At 43.3% G+C, this 11,927-nt stretch overlaps 1 protein-coding gene across 2 annotated transcripts; it reads right to left on the bottom strand.

The window, feature by feature from the left end:
- Positions 1 to 3,963: 3,963 nt before the first annotated feature.
- LOC140344452 (uncharacterized) lies at positions 3,964 to 10,150 on the bottom strand. Of its 2 annotated transcripts, none has more exons than XM_072431581.1 (2): positions 9,784 to 10,150; positions 3,964 to 6,544 (listed from the first exon to the last, which is right to left on the bottom strand). In XM_072431581.1, the coding sequence occupies exon 2, from the start codon at positions 6,451 to 6,453 to the stop codon at positions 5,104 to 5,106; it is 1,350 nt and encodes a 449-aa protein (XP_072287682.1). In that variant the 5' UTR covers positions 6,454 to 6,544; positions 9,784 to 10,150; the 3' UTR covers positions 3,964 to 5,103. The 2 variants fall into 2 exon arrangements, with proteins under 2 accessions (XP_072287682.1, XP_072287683.1); XM_072431582.1 differs by lacking the exon at positions 9,784 to 10,150 and adding an exon at positions 7,552 to 9,079.
- Positions 10,151 to 11,927: the final 1,777 nt, after the last annotated feature.

The following is an 11,927-nucleotide window of genomic DNA, read 5'->3' as shown; positions in this document are numbered from 1 at the left end:
TTATCCCACGTCCCTATTTTAACTTAACCTAACACATAATGGATTGCCATCAAATTAAGATGGCTGAATGAATTGACTTTGTTGGACAGTCATACTTTACAGCAATGGTCGCCAACCTTTTGAGGCCTACAGACCACTACATTTACTGGCTCCAGATTGCGCATGCTCGGGCAGCTGGGTGTCACCCAAAGGGGAAACTTCCTCCAGAGTGATGTCATGATGCCAGGAGCCACCTACTCGCTCACTGCAGGGCTGAGCCTGTGATGGGAGAGTTGGTGGGTTGCGTCCGGAGACACAAGCCGCCCACCGCCTTGAGCCTGCGATATGTACGGTAGACAGGGTGCGCAGCTCTGGCCAGTACGCCCCCCAGTGGGGTACTTCTCCTGACCCCACTGGGGGGCACACCGGCCAGAGCTGGGGACCACTGGTTTGTGACCGGTTTAGATCATGTCCAAAGCCTTTCTACAGATTTGAGAAAACACAATAAGGCTGGGTACACACATTCAATAATTGTTGGAATGTATCTCACGATCTTTTCCAACAACAAAAAACTGAAAGATGCTTGAACGTGCTCTGTACATAAAGCATCGTTCTGCTCTATGGAGAAGGGAGGACGACTGAGCGCCACCCCATTGGGCTCTCTCCCCTTCATATCCTTTACGAACATTTGTGGATTCACCAGGACAGATCCATGAACAACGAACGCTGTACACACACCAGATTTTCATCCAATAACAGCCCTGAGACGAGAATCATCTGTCGTGTGTACAAAGCCTAATAAAAGGCTATTCAAAAATGGTGCTCACACTTATTTTGTTCTCTGAAAACATTTAGAAGCAACATGTTTCTGTTGATATTGTATTGTATTTATTTTTATTTCTTATTCATCTGTTGTAAAAATGCAAAGATTCAATAAAAATGATTGACACAAAAATGGTGCTCAGCTCAGATGGCTAAAAAATCAAGACTGTAGAAGATAGTGACCCTTCTTCGGAGACACAGTTAATGGATCACAAACTTTTTTTGGAAGGCGTACCCCAGACAACAACTTCAAAGATTTTACTGAAAACCAACACTGTTTAACAGATGGTCATCAAACCAAGACAGTAGACCCAGTCCTTGGAGAAAGAAGATTTTGAAAGTATCTCAGACATCTTCCAGAATATGATGAAAATGCTCATGTAAAAATCAGGGGAAAAACCTGTTTCTTGTTGTGTGTGAGGAACGCTTTGCACAGACATGCCAACTTGTCAAGCACCTGGCTGTTCATTTGTTCAAAGATGTCATAGACAAATCTTGAAGGGACCAATAAAGCTGCGTACACACTTCCAAATTTTTAGCGTTGGAAATAAACGACGAACGATCGATTGGGCAAAAATCGTTCGTAAAAAAAAGTAACCAACAACGCCGACGAACGAGGATAGTCGTTGGAAATGAACGACCGGACCGGCGGATCAGATTGGACGACGATCGTTGACCATCTATCGTGTGTACGGTCGTTCATTGATCGTCCATGGTCTGAGCATGCGCGGTGAACAAACGTTCGCTCACTTCCTGTGGTGCACGTCACTTCCTGTATCGTTCAAACGATCGCATCTATCGTGTGTACAATATCTGCGAACGATTGTGTCGTTATCTGTATGTACAGGATCGGTGCTATACGATCGTTCGCAGATATCGTGCAGGATCGTTCGTCGTTCGTTTACCAACGATAATAATTGGAAGTGTGTACGTAGCTTAATTCTACAGTACAAACAAATTTTTATGGAAGACTGAATAAACGTAACATTTATTTATTAAGGGTTTGGTATCGGCTCGTTCTTTATTAATGATGAACTAACCATTTTAGAGGGTTGAAAATCTGCAATTTCAAGTTGTTCCTATTCCATCTATTATATTGGATGAATGTGAATCCCGAATTCACCTATTTTTTTCCCTAGTTGCTCGTCTGCTAGTCAGTCAGCCATCTGAGCAAAACTACTTGGCTTTAAGACCACCTATGGCCTGGGACTGCTCAATTTTTCCTGTAGCACCACTTCCAGGCCACAAATCTCCATTTATCATGAAAGCCACAAACAAGCTAAAGTGGCTCCAAGCATAGTACCTAGAAAGCTTCTTATTTATTTCTTTTTAGATATAAATACGTGTGTAATATTAAAGCTAAACTGTATTACACACAAGTGTAAGCACCTACATTTGAGTTGAGTAGCCCTTTGTAGTACCCTGTACAACCATGCTCAGAATGATGGACAGAAATTGAAATATGGAAAGGAAAAAGTTAAGAGAGATAAGCTCACGAGTCTGCTGTGTCTCATATCATTGTCCAATCGCAGGATAGGGCAGGACAAGACCTGCGTTACTGAGCTACAAAAGAGAAAATAAGATTTCCTGTCTTGTCCAACGCAAAGTAATGGAATGTCATGCCTGACATATTACCCAACAATTTTAGATCTGTGGTATTTAAATTAACCTGTGGCAACCTGTTTACCTGTCACAATAAAAAAAAAAGGATTGTAGGATGGTAGTTTCTGCAATTTGCTTGTGAGATTTCTCCAACATGTGGAAGTGTTCTGTCTTCAATACCACATCTTTTTTTCTTCTCCTTACTGTGGTGATCCCAAATGTTGGCCGTACAAATAAGATCCAGCAACGCCTCAGTTGTATGACATCTAGCACCATATTACTCGTTCTCATGCAGCTTGGTTGTCATGTATATATCAAGATTACCAACAAAGGCAGCATGGTGGCCCAGAGGTTAATGTTTTGCAGCGCTAGGACCCAGGTATGAATCTCAGCCTCCCACATCCTAAAAAACATGCAGTTAGGTTAATTGGCTACCCCCAAAAAATTGACCTGTTATAAAGATGTGACTGAGGTAGGGACATTATATTGTAAGCTACCATATAGGGGTTGAGGTAATAGCCCCACATTGTAATGCACATCACTAAAGTGAGACCAGCGCATGGTCAAGGATAGTCCTAATGAAATTGTCACTAGACTACTACTTAGGTATTTGGCTCTAAAAACGCTCCCCCCCACATCACTTATATTTACCCAATACACTCCCTCCCCATCTTCAGGGACAGAGTAGGATCCTGTAATGGGAAAACATTTGACTATACATAATCCTATGCGGTAAATCACTCTAGCGTGTAGTGATGGGGGAATGCTGTGAATGACATCACCCAAAAAATTTTTGGTTAAGTAGACATGCTTGGGGTGTAAGGTTAGCTATGTGTAGGCTTCGGTGTCCCCACTCATGCCTAAAAAATAAAGTTGACATCAAAACCGGCCTTTTGTGTTCTGCAGGGCATATAACCCTTGCCCCGTGGTAAGGCTTAAAAACTGGGATGCTGCCGCTGGGGTTTATCTGTGCCTGCTGTGTGGCTCTGTCAGCGATCCTGTGCCATGTTTTTGCCGACATTGGTGAATACAGGTAGTCCTAGAGTTAATGACATCCGACATATGAACGACACCTAGATATGAACGGGGCTTCTCTTCTCGCTTGTGTACAGGACAGAGGCTTGATGGGGGAGGGGCGGTTCGCATGACTTGCAGAAGAAATCTTTTGGTTGTAACTCTAATGACCATGACAAACTCTACCGCTTGCTCCAAAAGTTATTAAATGTCTAATGTCCCAAAAACTTTTTTTTTTTGCTTTGTTTCTGAATAACTGACAGTGAGGATATTTTATAGTAACTGACACCACGCTTCCTAATATTATGTTGAAACAAACATCTGTCCTAATTGCTTTTTTAAAATAATGTGTCTGTTCTGACTTACATACAAATTCAACTTAAGAACAAACCTACAGTCCCTATCTCATATGTAACCCGAGGACTACCTGCACTTTGCTTGGGTTGAGGTGCAGGGTGTATGATTTAAGTTGAGTTTTGTTTGCCACCGAGGCTGTAAAGTGTAGAAGATGAATAATGTACACACATAGAAGAATGATTGCTAATGTAGTTTTGGGTACTCTGTATTTTTTTTTTACAAACAACTGTACATTTAAAAAACAATGTTCATGCTACGTGGCAACAAATATTTAGAGGTATTCCCTTAAGTGTAGGTAAATTATAAACGAAAACAAATCCAATCAAAATACTTTCTAAAGCCTAAATGAACTTTCAGTATAAATCAGATCAATACATTCTGGGTATCTCCCTTGCTGTGTTAGAACCAGAGTTCTCCCAAGAGGCTTTTTCACAGGCATCCCGCCTGGCCCTTGTGCCTCCTCTGCTTGTCTTCTAAGGGGATGAGTAGGGCACGGGCATGAGAAAGTTGGGCCGAAATACAGACACTGGACAACTGAGGCAAAAAATGATGAAAAAAATAAGTGAGCATTAGAAAGTTGGAAGAGAATATAGGGGGGTCGGTAGAAAACTGACACAATAACGGGTTACTGGATACATATGGCATTAACTGGGAAAATTAATGTTTTATTTCCTGCCCCACCCTCAGCCCCCCGATAGAATACATTTCCGGGGAGAACAATGGGAACTAATGCTTTCCCAGATTAGGGTAGAATTTCTAGAACGCAAGCTCTTCGGGACAGGGTCCCCTCCTCCTCCTGTGTCAGTGTCTGTCTATGATTTGCAACCCCTATTTAATGTACAGCTCTGCGTAATATGATGTTGCTATGTATTTCCTGTTTATTAATATTAATAATAATAATGATAATCATATTTGGAGAGCTCTATCTCTGACACAAGGGGTGGATTGGACCTCTGCAGAGAGATCACTGCCTCCCACAAAGAGCAAGATCACTTCTCTGCAATAGGTGTTACGAGTATAAAAACCTTTTGGGCCTGAATTAATAAAGCTCTCCAAGACTGGAGAAGATAAACTGTCCAATGAGAAACTAGATGATCCAACAAACCTGGAAAAGATACTAAAAAAATAATGTATTATTTGGCAAATGTTTTCAATCCTGTACCAGGTCCATTCCAGGTTTGCTGGATTACCCAGCTTCTCCCATGATAGTCAATCTTTTCCAGTCTTGGAAGGGTTTAATAAATCAAGCCCATTTTGTTTTTCCTGCACCCAGAATGTATTTCGGCAACTCAAACTAAAAGTTGATTTGAGCTTTACCTTTTATCTATGTCATTGACTTGTTGGATCACCATCAGTGTTATTCTTCCACCGACAATGTATTTTCTTATGCAATAAAAGGGAAAAGCTAAGGATAAAACTTTTCCCGCACTCACACTTGTACGGCTTCTGTCTATAACCCTCAATGTCAACTTCACTATCACGATCCACGTCATTGTCTTCCACACTAAAAAACTGCTCGTGCGTTCTTAGGTGCCGATAAAGATGCGAGCTGCACGTGTAGCTTTTACCACACTTGCACTTGTAACGGTTCTCTCTTAGAGGTGAATCATTCACTTTGTGAGTCTTTTGATGTCTATTGAGATGTGAACTGCACGTATATCGCTTCCCACAGAAGCACTTGTAGGGTTTTACCTTTTCCTCTGAGCTCGGAGTTTCCTCTGGGTCTTCTACTTCTTTCTTTCCTTCTACTAGAACCTTCTCTTCTGTGTTTGTCTTTTGATGTCTATAAATGTACGCCTTCCCGCACTCATTTTGATTTGTTGAATCCAGATTGCGCCTCTGATGTCTATATAAGTGGGAAGAGCATGTGTAGCTTTTGCCACAAGCACAGACATATGGTTTTATTTTTTCCTCTTGGTCCTCTACATGATGATGTATGACAGCTTTCTCTTTTTTTTCCTGTTTAATTTTATTCTGTGCTTGCTGACTGCAACTATTTCGGTGCCTTTTTAGGTTGGATTTGCTGGTGTAGTGTTTGCCGCAGTGACAGGTAAAACGTTGTTCTGAGGTCTTCTTTTCGCCAATTTCACCATTGTCGCGTCCACCAGTCAACTGTTCTTCAGAGACATGGATCTTCCGATGTCTATTCAGATGCGAGGTACTGGTGTAACTTTTACCGCAGAAGCAAGCATAGGATTTTATTTTTTTGTCTTCTGGTTCAGTGGATACACTTTGATTCTCTTTCTTCACTTCAAGTATCAAGTTTTGGTCTTGGAGTGGCTCATGAAGTTTCGTTGAGATTGATCGACTAAAAGAATGTCGTGCAGGTTCTCGGTTTGTAAACTGATTGATGTCCGCTTTCTCCTGATCATCTTTTTTTAGGTTAGTATGTTGTACATTTGAGTCCATCACAGAAGACAGATTTGCCAAGCCACTGTTTTCTTCGTTCATTCTATTAGGATCTGACTGGTCTTCTGCCGCTACCTTCATTCCACATCCTTCACTCCCATTTGCTTCTGTTTTGCCTGCATCTGTGTTGAGACTTTTCTCTTCTATCCAATCTTTACTAGGCTCAGTTAGGCTTGGTGTGACTAAAGAATTATTGGTTTTATGCTTCTTTTGTGCTGTAGGGCCTCCATTTGATGCCTTGGATGAAGCTCGTTTTCTAGGTGGACCCATAGTTTTCTTTTAAGCAGAACCATGAAAGTGCTTTCCAGAATTTTTGATTGATAAAGATGAAATGGCTCACTCTTGACTAATCACCCCGACTCTGTTGATAGAGACACACAAGAAGCTAAGTTCTAGAGTGCCCAAGTAACCATGTACAATAAAAAAGCATGACTGCTATCTAAGTAGAAAATTATGTTTTACAATATGTTCTATTTTACAAATGGGCTGCCTAACTCAAAGATATGCAGCTTGCTTTAGGGTAGTGTTTCTTACCTGAGTGCCTTGGAACCCTAGGCTTCCTACAGTTTCCTGGAGGTTCCTTAAAGCGGACCTAAACTCAAAGTTTTTACTTTACATAAAAGAGTAGACAACCCTTTTATTTAAAGTAAAAATGGGTGCACAGAACCTCCCGGGATACCTACTTTATGCATCCTGGGAGGCTCTGGGCTGCTTCCTCTAGAAGGGGCATTTTCCTTCACTTCCTTCACTTCAAGGAGAAAAAGATACCGATCTCACACATGCACAATGAGATTGGCTCCCTTTTTTTCCCTTTACAGAAGACTACATCACCCAATCTCACGCCTGCACAGTGCTAGATCAGGTGATGCTTACTGCGTGCCGGGACAATGAAAATTTCCAGGATGGCCTGGGACCGGATCGAGGGAAGTTCCAGCGTGATCAAGGAAGCAATTTGTAACTTTCAGGTCAGTTACCACTCCTACTTGTCTCCAAACATTTTTTGGCTATCTGTAAGGGTGGATTTTTCCTATTGGCCAGCCATAGAGGCATTGTACTTACTGACCACCACACTAATGTACTGTGAGTTGTGGATATAGTAAATATCGAAGGGGTTCCTTGAAGATCATTTTTCAAGGGTTCCCCCACATTAAAAATGTAAAGAAAAACTGCTTTAGGGAATCTATTGAGAATGAAAAGTAAAATCACTATAAAGGCTATGACCTGATTGGCAATGAGGTTGCGGTGTGGATACTGCTTCCTTGTGCCAGTAATCTGCTACCTTTAGTGAGACGCTACAAGTAGTTCAACCTGCAGCAGCCCCATAGAGAATGAATGGGGGACGGCAGTGAGCAGAACAATACCACTCACCGTCAAATCTGCTGGTTCTTTAGGAACTGGTACTACAGTGCAAGTGCCAACTTCCGGGAGCTGTGCGGGATCACTTGATCCCCAAACCTAACGCACAAAAAAATTAGTTTTTGCACAGCAGCATAAATCACAAACCTACTAAACTCACTTTTAGAAAATGTATAGTCTATGGTAAATACCATCATGAAAATAATACAACAAATGTACCATAGGGATGAATAGGAGAAGAGAAGCTCTGTGGAAATAGCCCACTAATCGACTGCCCTATATGGAAAATTTGGGTTAATGCGGACCAATCACATTATCATCAGGGTCCGCTCCTCCTCCCATGTCACTGTCTGAATCTGTCTTTCATTTGCAAACCCCTATTTAATATACAGCCCTACATAATATGTTTGCGCTATATAAATCCTATTATAATAATAATCTGAAAAGCTGGCTTTTATACAATGAAAAACAAAATGTGATTTTTTTTTCACCACAGTGGTAAAGACTGGATGGGAAATCCGCAGCAATTCAATGCATGTTCAGGGATATTGGCACTTTTTTTTTTTTTTTTACAGTTTCAGGAAGGCTCATCATCCAATGTTGTGCCTACGCAGCACCAGATCGGGTAACGTGTCAAAAAGATGGAAAAATATGGTGGCACCTACTGTCCAGTCCGCGCCTGAAAAAAGGAGACGTAACAGCACAGGACCAACATCGTTCATTGATTCATCCTGATGATCCATAGAGGAGAGCACATCAGGGTGCTGCTTGCTCCTCCTCGCCACAGAACAGAATGGCCACTATGTGTAAAGATTACATTCGTTCATCTGTCACTGGAAAAGATTTTTTCTAAAGATCGTTTCCTGCAACAGAATTTGGATGTGTTTATAGCCTTAGTGTTGGGGGTTATGTGCTCAGTAGGTTAGCTTCTGCTATGGGACCAGGCAATAGCGTTGATGTTAGCCACATGAAGGGCACTAAGTAGGGAAATTAAGTTAGGGCACCAGGCAGGAAGGTGTTTAGGATCACCAGCAGGATTTTGGAACTGAATTAGAAGTCAGAGACACCTCTCCCGTTCGCCTCTATAGAATGCATTGGAATGAACTGCAGAACGAATACCCGGGGCAAGAAAATTCCCCTGTGCTACCCAAGTCAACATACACACCCCCAATACTGACCCCATCCTACCATGTGTAGGTCATACTTACCCTTTACTACCTTACACAACCCATAATGCCACAGTACTACCATCTGCAAACCCATACTGACCCTGTTATAGCATACACAGCCCATATTGCCCCTGAACTACCATCCATGGCCCATTCTAAAAATCTGACATGCATACCACAGTTTTCCAATGTCATTCATTGATTCAATCTGGCTGCTCAATGAAAGACCAATCAGGACTGACTGCTATGCATATCAATAGGGAAGAGCACAGGTGGGTGCCGCTAGCTTGCCCTTCCCAAAGAACAGACTCTGCACTGTGTACAGCTCTCATTCATTCATCTTTTACTGGATACGGCCCCCTACCACCATACACAGCCCATAATGCTCCCCTACCTCTATACGCACCCCATAATGCCCCTGTACCACCATACACAGCCCACAATGCCCCATACCACCATATACTGTCCATACCACCCTATACCACCAAACGCAGCCCATAATGCCCCCGTACCCCCATATACAGTCCATACCACCATATATGCAGCCCATAATGCCCCTGTACCACCATACATAGCCCATACTAACCCCGTCCTACCATACACAACCCAAAATGCTACAGTACTACAATCTGCAAATCAATACTGACCCTGTTATAGCATACACAGCACATAATGCCCCTGAACTACCATGCACTGCCCATACTACCCCGATACACAGCCTATAATGCCTCCCTACTACCATATGCAGCCCATAATGACCCCATACCAACATACACAGCCCATACCACTCAACTACCAATATACGCTACCCATAATGCCCCCGTACCACCATATACAGTCCATACCAACCCGTACCACCATAGGTTGCCAATACTACACCCGTTACGCCATACACACCACATAATCCCTCCCTACTTCCATATGCAGCCCATAAAGCCCCTTGTACTACAATACACAACCATTAATGCCATCATTCTTTGGTACACAGCCCACATTATCCTGGTACTACCAGCTAAACCTTCACCCCCACCATACCCCACACAGCCCATACTGCCCCTCTACTATGCCTACTCACCCCTCTTGGAAACCCACGCCGCCTACAGGACAGTGTAGGAATGACACCACCCATGCACTTTAATTGTTCTGGTCTCGGTCAGTGCTGTGACAGGCAGGCAGCTCTCTCCCTCTCCCGCTCTGTATTACATACACAGATCACATTACTCGCTGCATCTTCTACTGCTAGCAGCGGAGCAGACATAGATTGTGCTCAGCCAGTTTCCATTGTCTGCAGTCTGTGTCCAAAGAGACTACAAATCCCACAATCCCCCGCACCTGTTCACTGGAAACCAGTCCTAGGATTCGCTGTGATCCCGCCCCCTTACCCTAGCGTTGTAAACGATAAGGTCGGGATTTACCCGCAATGCATTCTGTGAGTTGAAGTCCTATTGCAGTTCTCTTTCTGGTTTGAGATGTTTGCAGCAATAGCTGCTTGTTTGGAATGTGTGTATTCTGAACAAAGCATAGTGACAAAGGCAGCATTTATACTGTCATATCCTGGAGTTTGAGCTGAGGGGAATAGTTGGAAATTTTATTTTTGAAATTGTTGCCTGGCTGTCTGTGGCTTCCATTATTTTCTGTGGGAATTAAAGCTGGATTAAAAATAAATTCCTTCTGCAAAGTGTCTTGTAAAACACTATTGTGCTTTCATTTCCTGTCCACCGGGCCAGAAGCATGCGACCGCTTAATATCTCCATGGTGACCAGTCCCTTACCCGCCCCATGCGGTTGGTGTCGTTTTCATGCTGGCTTACAGTCCGCCACCATGATATAAGGTGGACAAGGTTGATCACAAATGCTGCATCTACTCTGACAGTGATCCGGCTCCCATTAGCACCAACGTCAGCTCCTTCCATTGTCTTCCATGATGGACCCGAGCACCGCCAAGCTACCCAGAGCACATTGCATCATGGGAATCATTAATGTGGGCTCAATAATATGTCCTCCCTACACTGCCCTGAGCAATGCCTACTCTATAGATATCATAGGAATGACTTTCTCATCCTAAGATGACAACACTTTCTGAGAAGCCCCCGAGATGGGATCAGTGTTGTCACCACTGGATGCCTCTGGGCGCAGCATGCCAACCTGTACATCTTGGAACGCAAGGCATCATGGGATGTTTACATCATTGGAGGGATAAATGCAGCTGAGTGTATGGCATTGGTGGACACGTGGAAGAATACATTGACTGCAGAACGAATGCCTGGGGCAAGAAAATTCTCCTGTATTACTATCGACAATACATCCACCCCCATATTACTACTGGACACAGCCCATATGTACTACCATCTGCACCCCATAATGCCCCAGAACTATCATCTGCAAACCCATACACACCCTATAATGCCCCCAAACTACCACACATAGTCCATACCAACCCTGTTCTACCATACCAAGTCCATTCTACCCCTGTACTACCATACACATCCTATACCACCCCGTATTATCATATGCAGCCAATACCACCCCGTACTACCATACGCAGTCCATACTAAAAATCTGAATGGTCACCCATTGTTGGTTATTGATCCATCCTGGTGGGTGAATGAATGACCATCAGGCCCTATACTATGCATATCAATAGAGGAGAGCACAGCGGGTGCCACTTACTTGTCCTCTCCTCTTCCCTCTCCATAGACCAGAACAGGCACAGTGTGTACAGTGCTCATTTGTTTACCTGTCACCTGGAAATAATCCTCCCACCCCATCTCGTACCTTCATATGCAGCCCACGCTGCCCCCAAACTTGTGGGCAAGTTAGGGAGAACGTTAGCTTTGGGAGAGCAAAAGTGATAAGCAGAACTTACCTCCACAGCAAGAGTCTCATTAACAAACATGAGACAAACATTTTTTTTGCACAGTATTGATGTGTTGCCAGCTCATGCTATATTGCATTTGCATTACCAGAGCCCACCAAGGCCAAGCTCTGTACGAATAGTCCATGGTGGATAAGGAAGCTCCAACTGTGGTCACGTTGCACCCATCCTTAAGCAACCCCCTTACTCATCTCAAGCAGTGTTTGGGAGTCATGGCACTCCAAATCTTCGATGGTTCAACAGATGATTCAGAGCCAGATCATCCACAAGGCCAAAGAGCTGGTGGATGCCCGGGGGGCCCAGCTTTATGCTACTGAAGTAAATCAGAAAATTGGTTGGAGTCTG

The sequence above is a fragment of the Pyxicephalus adspersus genome, chromosome Z, assembly GCF_032062135.1.
Source record: "Pyxicephalus adspersus chromosome Z, UCB_Pads_2.0, whole genome shotgun sequence".
NCBI lineage: Eukaryota > Metazoa > Chordata > Amphibia > Anura > Pyxicephalidae > Pyxicephalus > Pyxicephalus adspersus.
This window is presented reverse-complemented; position numbering and strand designations above follow the sequence as displayed.

Coding starts and splice junctions, on each gene's coding strand:
- LOC140344452 (XM_072431581.1), bottom strand. CDS start 6,453: ATGGGTCCACCTAGAAAACGAGCTTCATCCAAGGCATCAAATGGAGGC.